The sequence below is a fragment of the Phytophthora ramorum genome (assembly GCF_020800215.1).
Source record: "Phytophthora ramorum isolate Pr-102 chromosome Unknown Phyram_PR-102_s0005, whole genome shotgun sequence".
In the NCBI taxonomy this organism is placed as follows: Eukaryota; Oomycota; class Peronosporomycetes; order Peronosporales; family Peronosporaceae; genus Phytophthora; species Phytophthora ramorum.
Genome location: NW_027150651.1, coordinates 870,533 through 887,762, shown reverse-complemented (window position 1 = coordinate 887,762; position 17,230 = coordinate 870,533). Strand labels below are relative to the sequence as shown.

General features: G+C 52.9%; 6 protein-coding genes across 6 annotated transcripts; 3 read left to right on the top strand and 3 right to left on the bottom strand.

Moving 5' to 3' along the window:
* Positions 1-297: 297 nt before the first annotated feature.
* KRP23_5974 (putative serine/threonine-protein kinase) lies at positions 298-4,602 on the bottom strand (the record flags this gene model as incomplete). The annotated part of the gene is made up of 6 exons (XM_067891105.1): positions 298-361; positions 1,316-2,198; positions 2,271-2,358; positions 3,378-3,708; positions 3,776-3,963; positions 4,030-4,602. 6 exons carry the CDS (start codon positions 4,600-4,602, stop codon positions 298-300), a joined length of 2,127 nt encoding a protein of 708 aa, XP_067745493.1.
* A 257-nt stretch (positions 4,603-4,859) lies between these two features.
* KRP23_5973 (uncharacterized protein) lies at positions 4,860-5,649 on the bottom strand (the record flags this gene model as incomplete). Its single annotated transcript, XM_067891104.1, has 2 exons — positions 4,860-4,912; positions 4,986-5,649. The coding sequence occupies 2 exons, from the start codon at positions 5,647-5,649 to the stop codon at positions 4,860-4,862; spliced, it is 717 nt and encodes a 238-aa protein (XP_067745492.1).
* Positions 5,650-10,668: 5,019 nt separating this feature from the next.
* On the top strand, positions 10,669-11,723 carry KRP23_5972 (SPX domain-containing protein 1; the record flags this gene model as incomplete). The annotated part of the gene is made up of 4 exons (XM_067891103.1): positions 10,669-10,813; positions 10,885-11,021; positions 11,082-11,201; positions 11,280-11,723. 4 exons carry the CDS (start codon positions 10,669-10,671, stop codon positions 11,721-11,723), a joined length of 846 nt encoding a protein of 281 aa, XP_067745491.1.
* A 249-nt stretch (positions 11,724-11,972) lies between these two features.
* KRP23_5971 (Serine/threonine-protein phosphatase 6 regulatory ankyrin repeat subunit B) lies at positions 11,973-13,403 on the top strand (the record flags this gene model as incomplete). Its single annotated transcript, XM_067891102.1, has 7 exons — positions 11,973-11,997; positions 12,061-12,132; positions 12,220-12,447; positions 12,512-12,698; positions 12,762-12,825; positions 12,900-13,200; positions 13,273-13,403. 7 exons carry the CDS (start codon positions 11,973-11,975, stop codon positions 13,401-13,403), a joined length of 1,008 nt encoding a protein of 335 aa, XP_067745490.1.
* A 187-nt stretch (positions 13,404-13,590) lies between these two features.
* On the bottom strand, positions 13,591-15,876 carry KRP23_5970 (uncharacterized protein; the record flags this gene model as incomplete). Its single annotated transcript, XM_067891101.1, has 1 exon — positions 13,591-15,876. One exon carries the CDS (start codon positions 15,874-15,876, stop codon positions 13,591-13,593), a length of 2,286 nt encoding a protein of 761 aa, XP_067745489.1.
* A 262-nt stretch (positions 15,877-16,138) lies between these two features.
* Positions 16,139-17,185, top strand: KRP23_5969 (tRNA methyltransferase 10-like protein B; the record flags this gene model as incomplete). Its single annotated transcript, XM_067891099.1, has 5 exons — positions 16,139-16,294; positions 16,365-16,442; positions 16,510-16,656; positions 16,716-16,862; positions 16,943-17,185. The coding sequence occupies 5 exons, from the start codon at positions 16,139-16,141 to the stop codon at positions 17,183-17,185; spliced, it is 771 nt and encodes a 256-aa protein (XP_067745488.1).
* Positions 17,186-17,230: the final 45 nt, after the last annotated feature.

Genomic DNA, 17,230 nt, shown 5'->3' with positions numbered 1-17,230 from the left:
CAGCGTTGACTTCAGCCTCGAAGGTGTCATCGTCTTCTCCCATGTCTTGCCCGTCGTGCGAGGTTTGAACGCCGCACGTATCCTCGATCTTCTGCTGGATTTTCTGTGCCCAAACCACAGGTCGAAGGCGCGCGGAGACCTCACCTTGCCCGGTCGGCTTCGGCTTCGTGTACAGGCTTTTAAACTTTCTCCGTAAAGATTCGAAGTCGCGCTCGGGCGAGTTCCTCGTACGAGAGGCGTTGTAGCGAACGGCGAGTTGTTCCCACATGTTCCGACCCAGAGGAACAATCGTCTCAGCTAGTTGACATAGCAAGAGTTGGTCGTGCACGCTGTAGTTGTTGTACCCTGCTCGTCGCCCTCTCTAGTATCACAACCACCACACCATGTTAGCAGATATGGAACGGTTGTCAGTAGAAAAGTGATAGGAGACGGCGTACCCCTGCCATCGTTCCTCTACGAGGTGATCAAGAAGCGATGCTGTCGACTTGTGTGGACTCGGGGAGATTGCGAAGTGAGAAGATTCCGTCGTTTTTAACCCATACTACAAGGAGCAACTATATGTATATCAGTATACACGTACGACGCAATAAAACCTCAACCAACGGCAAGTGTTCGAACGTGCCCTCTTACGGCGATTCTCGGTCGACGTCGTGCAAGTGTTGGAGATTGCGGTGCTGACACCCAACCCACCCACAACGGCATATGAACCACAAGCAGTCTCCATAGGACACAGTGACTTGATCCCCAGCAGCGACATCTCGAATAGTCACAGCAACTACAGTAAGGCGCGCGCCAGTCTGGACCTCATGGAATCGGGCGGTCGGGTTACACGCATGGTTCATCATGCGGAGCTTGCCACCCATTTCCTTGGCGTCGATCCCGAGATATTTCCCTCCCGTCGATCGCGTCTTGAGATGCATGCGAAAACCTTCGTTGACTGGTCCGTTCCGACACTCCGGACCGAAGAGATCCAAGTGACCGAGGTATTCACCCAGCACGACGCCGGCCGGGATGGGGTCCTTCGCTACCAGACCTCGCATACCAGACAATGAGCTGCTAGCAATGACGAGCGACGGGTTCTCAAACAAGGCGTTGCCACACGATCCAGCGAAGGAGCAGTTCTTGTCGGTACAAAATCTGCTCTCACGGGCGTTCACGCAATGTAGAGGCAGAGCAGGGATTTTCGCAGCCGCAGCCGACTCCCCCTCGAACTCCTACAGACACAGGCTCGAACCTCCAGTGACTAGGATTCCATTGCTCATGAAGGAGCCTCACGTCGTCGGGCCACGGTTCCGGCGTCCAAACCTCGCATGACAGCAAACCCTCACTCGGATCTTGCGCGGCGTCGTCGGCGCAGTCGACAACTGGAGAAACTGCAGCACTCTCGTGGAGGGCGACCGAGTCAGCAATGCCCGTGTCACGAGGCGCTGCTCCCAAACTGCCGTCCAAATCCCGTGGGCGACATGAGGGTTTCAGGCCGGCGATCAACTCCATTGCGTCGGAGTCGTAGCCTTCAGACTCGAACGCCTCTTCGAACCAACGGGGGATCTGGCCCGGAGGTGTGCGCGGGGCATGGAACCGCGCGGGAGGGGAGAGACGCTGGATTGGACTGGGTGAGCGACTCGAAGCGAAGGACGCAGAGATATCACGCCGCACAGGGGTTGGCGAGGACCTCCCCCGACTCGAGGCTGGCGTCTGAGGCGTCCATGGAGCCCACGTTGACGCGTTCGAGACGGGAGTGGACAGACCCGACGTGCGCGCCTCAGACAGACTGTCCGTCTGCGAGCTCGGCAGCGACCAGATAGCCAGGATGGAGGGGTCCGACGATGCAGCCTCCGACGCTTGAGACGCAACCAGCACAGAAGAGCTCGTCGAGCGACTGCCCGGACTTGCAGGAGCAGCCAACCGGAACCGACTCATTGACTCGATTTGCATTGTAGCGGCTTCGATTATCAACGGGTGCCTGACGACTGGCTCAGAACGTAGTCGATAGCACGGCACATGGCCTACCACAGAGGTCTTTGTCTTCTTCACAGCTCGATGGGGACTGGGTGGTGTAGCGAGGGCAGCAGCAGCATCACGAGGCTCGGGCGGAGTGTCAAGAGCCGCCGCAGCTCGCTTTTGGGGACGAGTCTTGGTCGGGATAGAGGAAGGAGACGCCTCCTTCTTCTTTGAACGATAGATCCAAACCATTTCGACTGCGCACAAGGGCAAAGCAACATCGGATAAGGATAGACACACGAACTAGCAGCCCCAACGGTTCTTCGCACCTGGCGTGCAGATATCCGAGCTCGAGTTCTCCCAGTTGACTAGCTGGAAGCAGTCCGCACCGTAGATCTTCGTTCCTCGCGTCACAAGCTACCACAACAGCAATTAGGATAGTTCGCCCAGACGAAGAGAGGGCCGGAGCGCAGGTTACTTGGCCAGTTCAGGCACTGAGAAGCCGGTAGTCTCGCGGCCTCTGAGGTAGCGCGCTGATCTGTAAATGAGAAGCGTTTGGGCGCGAAAATCGCGCGCGCAGCGTTTAAAGATCGCTGTACTTCAATTTCAAAAATGCTTTCCACTTGGAGGTGTCGTATGATCGCATAGTATAGCGAAGACATTTTTTGATGCGGTTGCTGGTTTAGGGGGCGATAAAACCTGATCAAACGCGATCAAAATAATTGTTTGGTCCGACGACTTTTTGGTCAGACCAAAGAATTCCAGTTTGGTGAGGAAGTTTAATGCACCCTTTAATGCGCCCTAACCTCAGGCACCAAAAAATTTTATGTGGGTTTTGGAAGGCGCCCATTGAATGCTATAATAGTCTTGTGCCTTCAGGAACGAACTCGTGGATGTGCTTGTACCGCCAGACCATTTCGGTTGTATGGTGCGGATGGTGCGCTGCAACTTCAACGTGTTTGTCCAAGTACATCGCACAACCGCTTGCGTCAAGAACAACGTTTTTGGTTATCAATTGCGTTGAAGGGGCCTGGCAGTCCAGCTATCTCAGAAGAATCTCCATCTTCTGTCGATAAAAGCGTTTTACGAGTGCGGTACAACTGAAAGCCCAACCTGCGAGTGCTCGAGCGAATGCCCGATGCCTTTACCAAAATGTTTCCTTGGCGAAGGGCCTTGTATTCATCAACTGTTCACCGAGCAAAAATACATTAAGCTTTATGCGGCAGTGTGCAGAAAGCAACACCAGGAGATGTTGCTGGGCATCCACCAAAGTGGGCGTCCATATGGAAAAAAAATTGGCGACCCCATTTTTTTTCAAGTGTTGATACCCACGTTTCGCCTTGCATTTCATAGGGTTTCAAGTGCAGGCGGCGCCAGATGCCTCTTTAAAACTTCAACGAGTTTCCTAATCGTTGCGTCTAAACTAACTAAATCACGCCGGAGGTGAGCCCATAATTTCTCTTGGCTGACGGCGTCTTCGGCCTCGTTGAGAGGTGACGCTGTACTGCGGTCGCCTCCGAGAAGCTTTTGGAGAGGTCGATCGCCAGTCCCAATGGCACGACATTCTTGGCCTCTTCGATGAGGAAAATCACGGTGCTGAAAGACGGCCGCTGGATCGGGTCGGGGTCCCAGCACGCCTTCATGATTCGGTGCAGGATCTCTGGGATGTGTGGCAAAAGCTCGGGGCGTAGATCCTCGTGTGCAACGAGGTAAGCGAGGTTGATGGCGTCCTTGTCCAGGTATGGCTTCTTAAAGCAGAAGAGTTCCCTTGTGGCACGACACATTTCATTAGAATGAAGATCGTATCACAGAGGTGACTGCAGATTCTGTGTACCATAGCACGATGCCGTAGGAGTAGACGTCGATCTTTTCCGAATAGTCCTCCCCGCGAAATACTTCCGGTGCCAACCACCGAGGAGTGCCGCACATAGTCTGCGCGTTGGTGTTCTTGTCGAGGCTGCGTGAAAGGCCAAAGTCGCTCAGCTTGCACCGGAAGTCTTCCGTGATCAGTAGATTTTCTCCCTACGAAGACAAACGAGAACCAAAGTTATAGCCAATATTCAGCCAGCAAATGCAACCGTGTTTTACCTTGATATCGCGGTGAAGCACGGCTGGACTAAGCGCGTGAAGATAGGCACACGCTTTCGCACAGTCCATCGCAATTTCGAGTGTGAGACCCCATGTGATGTTGAGCTGCTTGCTCCGAGCGAGCTGTAGCAGGTCGGCCAGAGATCCAGCGCATAGCTCTGTGAGGAGACAAAGCGTGGGTGGCTCGAGCACTGCACCTAGGAACATCACGATGTTGGGGTGCTGCAGAATGGAGAGAATGGACAGCTCGTTCTTAAAGTCCTGAACGGTTTTGGCAGAGTATCGCTGGGCAAGTAATCGTTTGAGAGCGACGTGTTTGCCTTTGTAGAACGCCTTGTACACTACACCAAACGTCCCCGTGCCAATCTGACTCTCGATCTCGATCTCATCGAAAGGAATCTTGAGTCCAAAGAAGACCGAGTTGTCGATGCGTCTCGAGTCTGTGATCGGGTTCACGCGGTGCTTCTTCTTCGACAATGCAACGTAAACGAGGGTGCCAGCTTGTGTGGTTGACTGGAAGTGGTGCGTCAAGGGTGACACCGTCACAGGTTCGCGCGAGAACATGCTACCCATATCATAGGGAGTTGCCCAGAGCTTGCAAGTGATCGTTAGTCGTTGGATCAACGCTGAGCGAGGAAGAACAGCTCGCAGGCCTGACGCGCGTGAACCAAACAAAGAGAAATGCTTTCTATTTGCAGTAGAGGATATTTTCATCGAGACGGCAAAGAAACTATCGTTCCGATGTCACCGTATTTGGTAGGTATGAATGAGTATGAGGTGGGCTTCTTGTGCAAGTCAGTCGTGAATTACGAATTGCATTATGAACGAGCTTAAGCTAAAGAAAAGTGTGGAACTACTGCTTGCAAGGTTGGAACACGCTCGTCTGGATTAGGGAGGAGCACAACATGCTTTTCAGTGGAAAAGGTTTCACACGTCTCTGATAACACCGGGCTCACCAACATTCGAAGTGACCAGCACGCTGGCGCGATTCTCGTCGTCGGGGCTGACCTTCTCCTTGCATGGTGATTTAGTGTCACCACCCGCTAGACTTCCGATTGTTTGTTTGATGCCGAATGCTGCCAACCCCACGGCAGCGATGGCGCCGACACACGCTACCCCGCCAATAGACCAGTTGACCGCTGTGCTCTTGTGCGGGTCGAGATCTTCGGAGCTTGGTCCCCTCTCTTCGGCAGAAATGGCACGGGGCACTCCGCCTGAAAGACTGGTGCTGCTTCCTTCATCTGAGGGAGTGCTGTCTGTACCGGATAGGTCATAAGCCACGCTGCTGCTGTTCACAATCGCACAGTATTCCAGATACTCAGAGGTGTTTGTAGGGAACCTCATGCAGTACCGGCAGCCTGCGTCGCCGATGCAGCCTGACGCCAGGCCCTCTGGGCAGTGAGTAGTATCGAGAACGACGCCAATGCCTCCTTCCGCTTGACCATCAGCCAACGACACATCTGCACATACATCATCCACTTCCGATGTAAATTCCGTCGACTCGTGCAGTGCTACAATCGTGTCCGCAGAGATGGTCTCGTGTGTGTCCCCGATGAAGGGGATCGTCTTGAAGTTGATGTCAGCGCCGTTGTCGGAGGAGGGAATATCGGAACAATTCATGTACGAGTGTGACTGGGTTGTCTCGAATCGCTTGCAAAAACGGCAGGTGCTATCCACACAACCAACGCCGCCATCACCACATCGGATATCGGTGACGATGTCCAAGCCAAGACTCTTGTCGCCATTAGACGCGGTTTGATAGCAATCTAGCGGAATTGAATAGTTGGATGTTGTAGAGACTGGAGCAGTTGTCGGGGCGGCAGAACTCACAACAGGAGTGACAGTGGCAGTAGCGGAGGAAGTACTCGCAACAGGCGAGTAGTCCGAGCAGCTTCCCAAATGCGCCGATTGAACCGTCGATTTCGTCTTGCAAAGACGACAGACACTATCCATACAACCCAGTCCACCGTTTGTACAGCTCGCATCCGTGATGATGTTGATTCCAACCGCGGCATCGCCATCCGCCACAGTTGACGTACAAACCTTGGTAGGGCTTGTGGTCGTGGGAGCGGTGGATGGACAGCTATTCAGATGCGCTGCCTGGGTGGTGTCCTGTGTCTTGCAATACCGACAAACAGTGTCGATGCATCCAGTGCCGCCACTTGAACAACTAGTGTCTGTTACAATGTTAATGCCGACAGCTGCATCGCCAGCGCTTACGGTCATGGCACAAGTGCTGGCAGAAGTTGCTTCAATACTTTCGTACGACGATTCCGTGTTGTCAGCAGACGCATCAGAGCTATCGGTGTCGTAGCTTGCATCTGTGCTTTCAGACGAATCCGTTGTGCTTCCAGAGGCGAGCCTTCGCGTCTGTGTCTCGGGATCGCTGACAACCGGGATTGGTACGAAGTTGATGTCAGAGCCGACATCTGCGGACGGAATACTGGAGCAATTGAGGTACGCCTGCGACTGGATCGTATCAAATCGTTTGCAGAAGCGGCACACATCATCCAAACAACCGGTTCCACCCTCGCTGCAGCTGATATCGGAGACGACATCCAGCCCAACTCCTTTGTCTCCACTTGAAACTGTGCGTGAGCACTCGAAGACGATTGAAGGAGTACTGGAAGTTGCTGTCGTTGTGGGTGTCGGTGATGGCGTGGCTGTCGTTGTCGGGGTGATTGCTGTCGGAGCCTGAGTACTCGTACCCGTGATTGTAGCACAATCCACGTAAGACGAGGATTGGGTAGTTGTCGTAAGTCTGCAAAAGCGACACGCAGCATCGATGCAGCCTAAGCCGCCTGCCGCGCATGAAGTGTCCGTGACAATACTTATTCCTGCTGCCACATCACCCGCTGCCGCCGTAATGCTACAAACTGCAGTAGGAGTCGTTGGAGCCGGCGTTGGAGTCACGGGAACGGTTGGTGCTGGCGTCTTAGTCGGAGCCGCTGTACTTGGTGCGGGTGTGACTGTCGGAGCTGCCGTGGTAGTTGGTGCTGGCGTTTTAGTCGGAGCCGCTGTGCTTGGTGTGGGTGCGACTGTCGGAGCTGCCGTGGTAGTTGGTGCAGGTGTGATTGCCGTTCCTTCAATCGAGGCGCAGTCCATGAACGGCGCGGACTGAGCGCTAGTCGTCACTCTGCAAAAGCGGCACACCTGATCAAGGCACCCCAAGCCTCCGTTGGCGCAACTAAAGTCGGTGACGATCTTGATACCGACTGCTGCATCACCCTCCGACACTGTCTGGGTGCACGGCTGCTTTGTCGGTGTTGGTGCAGCGGTAGCTGGAACTGCGGTGACAGCTGTGGTCGGGGCCGGAGTGGTGGTTATTGGAGCTTGCGTAGTCGAACCGGAGCCCCCAATCAAGGTACAGTCGACATAAGAAGCAGATTGAGTCGTCACGGTTGCTCGGCAAAATCGGCAGACATTGTCGATGCATCCCAGCCCACCCTGTGCACATGTCGTGTCCGTAACGATTTTGATGCCAACGGTGGCGTCCCCTTCCGAAGCAACTTGGCTGCACAAGGGCGCGGCTATAGTCGAGACAATGTTCGAGCAGTTCTGCAGGTACGCCGATTGGGGGGTTGATCTTGCTCGGCAAAGACGGCAGACGTTGTCCAGACATCCAAGGCCGCCGTCCACACAGGTCGCATCGCTCATGATGTTAATGCCTACTGCGGCGTTACTCTCAGATACCGTCGTTGTGCAAACCTTAACCGTGGCAGGGCAAGCGTCCAAGTGTGCAGACTGCGTCGTGTTTGTGGCTCTGCAGAAACGGCAAACGCTGTCAATGCACCCGGTGCCTCCACTGGCGCAGCTCGTGTCCGTCACGACACTGATACCAACCGCTACGTCGCCATCCGTCGCTGTCAAGTTGCACACAATAGCAGAGCCCGCCTCAAAGGCAACGTCTTCATGCAAGCCAGGTGAACCACTTGTCGAGATGGAAGACTCGGAAGGTTCAGCGTCACTAGTGACTACGATCGGCACGAGATCAACACCCCCTGCATCGCTGTTGGTACTAGACCCTGAGGTACTGCTTTGGCCTTCGACCCACGGGCACGACACAAACTGGGACGACTGGGAAGTTGACTCAGTCTGGCAAAATCTGCAGTGATCATTAAAGCAGCCGATGCCTCCATACAGACAGGAGGGATCTGGCATGGCGCCTACACCAACTGCAGCATCACCACTCGAAACACCACACGAACCAGTCGAGATCGTTAAAGGCGCCATAGTCGGAAATGAAGTGCCAAGTGACTCACAACTCTCAAGGTGCGCCGACTTTAATGTGTCCACCACTTTGCAGTATCGGCAGTCGTTACTGTAGCAGCCAAGGCCACCATCGGCGCACGTGAGATCAGTGATCACTTGAATGCCGAACGCTTTATCACCATCTGAAACAGCGCAGATTTCCAACACTTTCTCTCCTACGGACCCGGACGCCGAATTGGACTGCGCGCGAATCGTCGGGGTGCTGAAAGCCAAAGCACATATTGCGGCAATCTGTATTACGGAGCGCAACCCCACGCCTGGAGAATACACCATGGCAGCCTCGAATTGAATTACTGTTTGACCTTTTGTCTTCTTCACACTCGGACTGTGGTCTTCGCACCGCGTTCAAGAATGGTTTGGGTGTGTGTGGGGAGGATGCCAAGGAAAGGGTCATGGGATCAAGGCTACGAGTGATCGGTTTCGAGCACCAAAGTGCCTGGAATGCCTGCTTCCCATGTTATCAATGCCCATGCCCACTCTTCGCTTACGGCCTCACGCCAATTGCCGTTGAGGAACTAGCACTGAACATTTTCTTCATGCGAAGCCACAACCGTTGTCACCATTAGTGCACTTAGGTCTTCGTTTCATCATCTATTTTTTGGGTGGAAGCGAATGGGGTGTTTGCTCGTACGCGATCGAGCAGGAAAATATAGTTGTCACACTCATGAACGTTCCTCCGTTGGAGCAAGCACCATTGACCAATTCGATTGACTACTATGTTACGTTGCAGGCTGGTGGAAGTACTGTTCGATTAGTTAGGTATCCCCTCGGGACTATAATATGTTTCATGCATGTGCTCTTTCAGTATCATAGCCGGCATGGCATAGGAGGGTTCCCGTTTTGGTGCTTGGAAGCGCGGAGGGCCAACGTGCAAAAATCACAGAGATGTGATGCAATAAAAGTCCGTCGTACAACAAATGTGAAACACGCTGATGACTTCCTGCTGTGGCAACCTACCGTATCACCCGTTGCAATACCGCAGAACAGGGCACGTGACGATACCTCTCGGCATTCTTTTGTGTACGCATGCCGCAGAGAAAGAGGACGGGCCTATTAGGCCGCTCGCCGCCGCTGGTGGCGCGCAGTTTGCTTGCACTTGTCGCCTCTGAGCAATCGAGTCCAATCGATAGCGCGGTGAATCTGTCTGCCTCCGGGGCCAGACATACACACCAATAGCTCTTGGACTGCTCGCCACAAGTCAGTCTCAGTTTGAGCACTCTTGCCGGAATGGTCTGGGCAGAAATGCTTTGAAGTGTGGACGGACAGGGCGAATCTCGTTCGCTAGCTTTTGAGCGGATAGGCCCATTGAAGTCTGCGGCTCGCACCACGCGAATCTTCGCGTCAAAAATGGCCCGACGACTTTTACAGGCGAGAGGCTGTTGCTCGGCGAGACTTGCTGGTACAAGCTTGCGTTTGGGCGGCACAAAACTTCATCCGTACGCGAGTGCAGTGCGTGGGAAACTCTTGTCACCCAATTGCAGCTAATAAAGGGAGGATTTCCGCTCAAAATCAACTGTGAAGGTGGTATGATACAGTATTGGCCGTGATTTTGAAATGTAGGTGCACATGCTTAGCATTCACAAATGCTAAGCACGCTAGCAACCTGGAAACCAACACACTCGCCCAACGGAAATGAAAGCGTAAATCGAGCGACCGCCTATCGTTTCATGTACTTACCTAAGGTAATAGGAAGGGAAGTAACCTTCATGGTGGGGCAGGGTGTGGGGAATTGTAAACACGAACGAGAGCGAGGGCACGAACAAGAGAGCCCACGCCTTCTCGACGACAAGTTCTCAAACAAGCGTGCCATTATTCGCGACTAGGTGCAACTTTGATTCTGTCCTCAACTTCGCACCACTGCCCCGAACGACTTGGGGCGATCAATAGCTGAACATGCGCTTTCGATCTGGCGGGCACGCGTCCAGCGTTTTGTCGATGGCAAGCTTTTTCGCGTTGGTCGAATCTCGCACCGATTTCCCGTACACTTGTTTTGAGTATTCGTCGAATCTCCGAATCTTGATGGGGCTTTTCCCTTGCAGTCAATAATTTACAGCAAAGTCTCAAAAGCGGGTGAGATTGGTCATCAAGACGACAGTAAAAATTTGCACACATACCTGGTTTTGAGACAGTGCCGAAGGAACTCACCTGATGTTCAGTTCCTGCAAATTGTAATTGCCGCCAACATGAATCTCAACATTGAAGCACACGGCGGAAAATCGAGTTGACACCTGCATATGGCTGGGTTTTCGGGCATGAACACGATATTACGGCGTTTCGGAATCTCCGCCGTTCCCTCGCGCTGGTATCGTTGGCGACACGGCGCTCATCACTTCCCATTCCCGCGCCAGATCGTCAATTCCCGCGACCATGAAGTTCGGCAAAGGCCTGCTGCAGGAAATCCTCCAGAGCAACCCGGAGTGGGCGCCCTTCTGGCTCAACTACAAAATCCTCAAGAAGCGCATCAAGGCCGTGACCCGCGCGGCCCACCATGCCGCCAACCAGCGCGACATTTGTAAGTGCTTTCGTTTCCGGGGTTCCAGACAATCCGGATAAGTTGCTCATCGAAATGTTTGCGCCCAACAGCCGAATCGGAGCTGGAAGTAGCCTTCTTTCGCGACCTGCAGGTCGAGCTCAAGAAGATCTCGCTCTTCTACGCCGCGGAGGAGAAACGCTGCTCCTTCCGCTATCACCAGCTGCGTTCCGTGCTCAAAACCCTCAAGGTTTGTAGCTAACATGTTTTGCGGTTTAAGACACACCAATTCTGACGTGGGTTTCATCAGAAACGAGAGCAGATCGAGGCGTTCGAAGCTCAGCGTCTCATGTTCGCCTTCGTGCACTTTTACCGAGAGTGCATCCGTCTCGAGAACTTTGCCGTCATTAACTACCAGGGATTTTCCAAGGTGAGGCCAAAACGTGTTGTACCGTGTCTTTAAGAGGACATCCTATTTAACCGTACTGGTGACGACCTGGCCATGCAGATCTTGAAGAAGCACGACAAAATGACGGGCTACAACACGCGCTCCAAGTACATGCGCCGCAAGGTAAACCTGTCATCTTTCTCGAGCTACCCGACTCTGCTGCAGATCTTGGCCAGCACTGAGGACATGTTCCACGAGGTGGAGCGCGACACCCGCATGTCATCTGCCGTGTCCAGCATCAAGCTCAACATCGAACCACAGGTGGCGACGGACGCTGACAGCACCAACGTGTTTGCGCCGGTGGTGCATGTCCCGACTGAGGCGGGAACATCGTCGACCCCAGTGGGGGCTAAGTCTTCGCCGTTGCCTCCCAAGTTCCCGTCCCCCCATCTCACGCCATCTAATTCATCGGCCCCTGCCCCTTCATTCCCCGCCTCGGTGTTGTGGAATTCGGACGAGCAGGAGGCGGTTTTCCGCGCGTCGGCGCAGAAGTTCCAGCTCTAGCAAGTGCGATCCACGCAATCATATCAACGTTTAATTTATCCACAGCAGCAGGATTGAGTGCACGGCCTGCAACGATCACCGAATTGCACGAAGTAAGAACTAAAGTACCGACTGGCGTTTTCATTTTGCAAGATCTTCTTGCACATGAATTATAGTTTTCGATTTTACAACATCATGTTTACAAATAATTTTCGGCTCGACAATTTTACAATTAGCCAACATTTCCCTTTCGAATCCGCATCCGACATAATGGCGCAGTTACTCCGAGCTGCAGGTCCGCTTGCTTCCTACGCTACAACCCCTTTCACCCAAACTAACCCGACACGATGTATAACAGCTAATGGCAACCTCGAGAAGGTGATCGAGTTGCGCAACGACTGGGCCTTCCAGAACAAGAAGGGCGAGTCCGGTATGATACGTCCCGACACCAATCTACTTATTTTGCTTCAGTATGTGCTAAAATGTGTATTTCGTAATTGTTTTTATTATATTTTAGTGCTGCACGTGGCGGTGTCCGAGGACCAATTGGAGATCGTGCAGCACCTCGTGTCCAATGGTGCCATGCTCAACCTGCAGGAGAAGAAGCGCCACTTCACGCCCCTGATGCTGGCGTTGGCCCAGCAGCCGCCCAGGTTTGAGGAGATTTTCCAGGCCTTGCTCAAGGGCAAGCCGGACCTGAGTGTGCAGGATGCCTCGGGTCAAACGGTGCTGCATTTGGCGGCAGGTAAAAAGATGTTTTCGTAGAATTATGATTTTACGTGGAGTTAAATCGTATGATGGCTATGCAGAGTATGAGGAAGTGGAGTCATTGAAGTTGCTGCTGAAAGCAAAGGGGAAGGTGGATGCGGTCGACAGCAAGAAAATGACGGCGCTGCATGTGGCGGTCGCCAAGGGGAACCTCGAGATCGTCCAGCTGCTGGTGGAGTCTGGCCGCGCTACTGTTAACGTGGTGGACGTCAAAGGCAACACCCCACTGTAGGTGCACGAGGGAAGCTAGCTATTGCCACCGTGGTGCTAATACTTATGCTGGTGTTGTAGGCACTGGGCATGTATCAAGAATGGCGGTGATCAACTGGAGCTCATCAGCTACTTGATCTCCAAGGTTCCTACTCTACATAGTAGTGGAATAACAGTTGCTGCCAACCAGGATCTCACCTTTCGTATTGATGTGTGCAGGGCGCGAAACCCCTTAAGAACGCTCATGGAAGCACACCTCTGCACTCGGAGGCGATGCATTGTGACCCTACTGCAAATTGGCCTACTGCTGCTGCGGAGGTGCTGACTACTGCGTTTACGGATCTGATAGCCGAGGTCAGCAACAACGGCCTGACTGCCCAGCAAACCTTTGAGCAAGATATCGATGCTGACGAACCTGTGGAGGACAAGTCACCGGCCAAGTCGTCGAAGAAGGGCGGACGCCGGGGAAAGGGTGACAACGATGAGCAGTTCCTGGAAAACACTGCTGCGGCACGTGCCGGTACGTGAAAATCGTTGCTGATGTCGAGCTTACTTTTGTCCGAGGTGTGTTTATTAACTCTCCATATTGCAGCCGCTATTGCACACTCGAAGAAGAAGGTGTCCAAAACCGGCAAGGATGGCAACAGTGGCATGGCTCCTTACATGTGGGTCGCCTTACTTTTTGCCATCTTAGCTGTCCTGAATGCCTTGCTTTCATCGTAGTGGCTAGGATTGCAACCAGAAATTCCTTGTTGAACGGAAGCTAATGAAGTTGCATTTGATCACTTCAATACTTCGAAGTACTTTTGCGTCGATTTTCAAAGATTAGTGTGGTATGTTACGGCTCGATGGTGTGGGAGACAGCTATATGAAATTGTGTCAGCCTACCTGTATTTGTTGACTTATCTTTTCAATCACTGTCCGACGAAGAATCGTCGTCGTGGCGATCTTCTTCCCCCTCCTCCTCCTCGTCTTCTTCCCCAACATCAGCCTCATCTTCGATAAACCGGTTGCGGCCACGGGATCGCCCAGCGATTTCAACTTCTTCCTCTGAGTCCGACTCGCCCTCGAAAGGGTCCTCATCAACCTCGCTGTCATCCTCATCGATTTCTTCTTCAGATCCCTCCTCGCCACTGAACTCGCTGTCTTCGTTGGCGAGAAACCCCTTTAGGTTGCCATTCTCGTCGACATCTTCCTGGTCCAAACGACTCGGGAAGTCCAATCGACCAATAAGATCCGGCAGGTCGACCAAGATCTCATCCTGGTTGCCGTCCAAGTCGTCGAAGACGTTTGAGAGCAGCACCTGCTGAACCAAGGCAATCTTACGCTCAAGCTGCCAATGCTCACACAGCTGCTTCAGCAGACAACCAACGTCACGAACTGTGGACAAACTTTCAAGCAATGGGTGCATCAGTTCCATCACTTCACCATTCGATTCCATAAGTGCAAAACGACGCTCTAGTGCCGACACAAAGGACGGGTCACGGACGCTCAAATGACCATTCTCCACAGCCGACGCCATTTTGTTCATAACCACTCCAGAGTTACCTGATCCAGCCTCAAAAATTTGCACAAGCTGTTCTGCAGACAAGTTAATGCCCAATCCTTCGAGGAAATCAACGTTTACCAGCTCAGGGCACGTCTCGCAAAGGAAGCGGGCTGTTTTACTCTCCTTGAAACTCCACTCTGCAGCAAACAATCGGACCAGTCGGCCAACCTCCACGAGCTCCCACCGCTCTCGGGCGGCCGAATCAATGAGACGAGTATACAATGATGCGTTGTGGCCATCGTTGTGGTCGATGTCAAAGTCACCACCTTCATCGCTATCTGAAGAAGATTCATCCGAGAGTTGAATAACTGGAGCCGCCACAGCTTTTTTAGCTGGGTAGGGAGTCACCATAGCTTTATGCACTTGTTTGACGGCAACTTGAGGTTGCCGTGGTGCTTCGTGGGCAGGTAAGAACATGTCATCTTTCTTCTTCGCGTCCTCTGCAAGAGAAGCCGCAATCGGTGTCAATTGTTTTGTCGAAGCTAGGGGCTCCTCCTCAACTGCAGCAGTGCCAATTATTTTGCTGGTTTTCGCCTTCTTGGAGGCAACTACAGGGGCACGACCAGATGCATTTGTCGTGCTGGCGAATTGACGTTCTGGATCATCCGACACAATCAAGGTTTTTCCTCGTCTTGGCTGCGCTGGAGCGAGCGTCTTGGGTGATACGCTGTTCAAACTCGTTGCTTCGGGTGACTTTTTCCGTTTTTTGCGAGACTTCGGTGAAGGTGCAGGCGTATCCGATGGTGAGGTATTTTTCTTTATCAAGTCGGCGCCCGCACTCTTTGCAGTAACCGCGGGTAAATCATTTTGGACTCCCTTCGAGTTTGATGCCGAGGATCCAGACGTATGGTTGCTGCCACAGGTAGCCTTCTCTCGAAGTTCTTTGCGTTTTTTCTTCAATTTCTTAATCTTCGTCTTGGATGGATGTGCATGAGGGTCGCTGCCATTGTTGCTGTCGGTAGCAGGTTGCAGAGCATCATTCTTCTTCTCAAAAGCTCCAACACTCTCCTTTGCCTTCTCCATCTTCGAAACAGCAACGGCCTTGCGCGCCGCACTCTTCTGCTTCTTATGAGGCGGTTTGACTATCTGCTGCGTAGCAATCTCCTTCATCTTTCTCAAAGCCTGCTCCAACGGATCCACTCCATTGTCTTCCTCATGATCTTCATCCTTCTTCATCGCATGCCACGGCGCCTGCACCGGCACCTTGGTCATTTTCACCGCCTCCACCGAATCCTGCTGCTTCTTCTTTTTCGTCTTCACCTTCTTCTTCTTCACGTCTTGGACAACAAGAGCAACAGTTTTCTCCTGCTTCTTAACGATGGCGTTCGACATACCCGGCACGGTCACGACTCTCGCCCCAGCCGCCCCCTTCTTCTCCACCACTTTCTTCTTCTCCTTGGGCTTCTTCTCCTTCTTCACTTTGTTCTTAACGAATTTCACCATTGGCACGGGCTCTCCGTCGTCCGCAAAATTCTTCTTTTGCTTCTTGTGCTTGGACTTGAACAGCACGCGGGGCGTCTCTGGGGCCACTGCAGTTGCTTCTTCCTGCGGCAGCTCGAACATGCGCGCGTGGAAGGATGCCAGCCGCTCGCGTGCATCATCATCACCGCCTTGGAAGCTCTCGGAGCGCTGGCGCTTGCGCTTCATCTTGGCCAGTGGAGCAATTGGCTGCGACCGTTTCGATCGTCCGAACCAGCAGCTTTTAAGCCAATGATAACGCAATATTTATATTTCCTACCCAATCAGATGGCTAGTCCGAAAAAGGCAACTATTAACTTGGAAAATGAGACCGTCGACGCTGACGGTGGGGCTGGTGATTTTGGCCACGTGCTGTGCTTTAGGCGTGTACGGGAAGCACTCGCGATACACTGAGAAATGTGGCAGGAAGACCAAGCAAGATCGTCGAGAAATGTTGCGCTCCAACCGCCGCAGTCGCAAGGACAAACTGCTCAAAGCCAAGAAGCTCGCGCGAAGTGAAGCGGTGGTTGCTGAACGGGCTGGGATGACGGAGGAACAAAAGTGCGAGCAGCGAGAACGGATCCGCATGCAACGTGTGGAGCAATACGTGAGTTTTTTTGCAGTGAAATAGTATGTTTGAGTTGATTTGGGCACTGAACTTCGTTGTGTTTGTGCAGCAAAAGCTGGAGGAGGCTCAGTTGAGTGGCATTCGCGTGGTGGTTGACTTGGTGTTTGCCGAAGACCAGACAACTCGAGTGAGTTTCACATTTGAGATCTGGTGATAAAGTGTTGTTGTTGCTGACGAGCTGTAATGCGTTAAAGGAGCGTAACAGCATTTTCAAGCAGCTCGGATGTGTGTACGGGTATCTGAAAACTTGTCCGCTAGACAGACTTCTGTCGCTGCATCTCGCCTCCTGTACGCAAAAACTTGCTGCCGTTTGCGCTCAGCACGGTGTGCTACGTTGGAAGGTATGGATTATTGTGACCTTGTGCTGCAAACTTGTGGGCCTGACCATGCTTTGATGCAGGTCGGAAGGCACGAAGAGCCTCTCGAGCAGCTGTATGACGTCGGCGAACTCGTATACTTTTCACCGGACTCGGATAACGTGCTTAAAACGCTGGATCCAGGCTGCGTGTATGTCATCGGTGGCATCGTCGATCGATCAGTTCGCAAGGTACTTAGCGTAGCCACTGAATTCTGATGATAACCTACGAATTTGCCAGCTCATCCGTGAAATTGATGGGTTTTCTACAGGGCGAGACGAAGGCAAAAGCGGCTGCGCATGGCATTCAAACTGCACGATTGCCACTTCAAGAACACTTTGAACAGACCGGAGCACGAGTTCGAACTCACATCATGAACCTAGATTCTGTGATCATTACGCTGAACGAAGTGGCAAATCATGGCGATTGGGGGCGTGCCTTTCGGAAAGCGGTGCCGCTACGGATCTCTCGCTCAAAACAAGCTAAGAAGAATCGCGTGGAGAACGATGCTTAACTCGGGCGCTGGTGAGCGTGTGCAAATGGTGGGAACCTTAGTTAA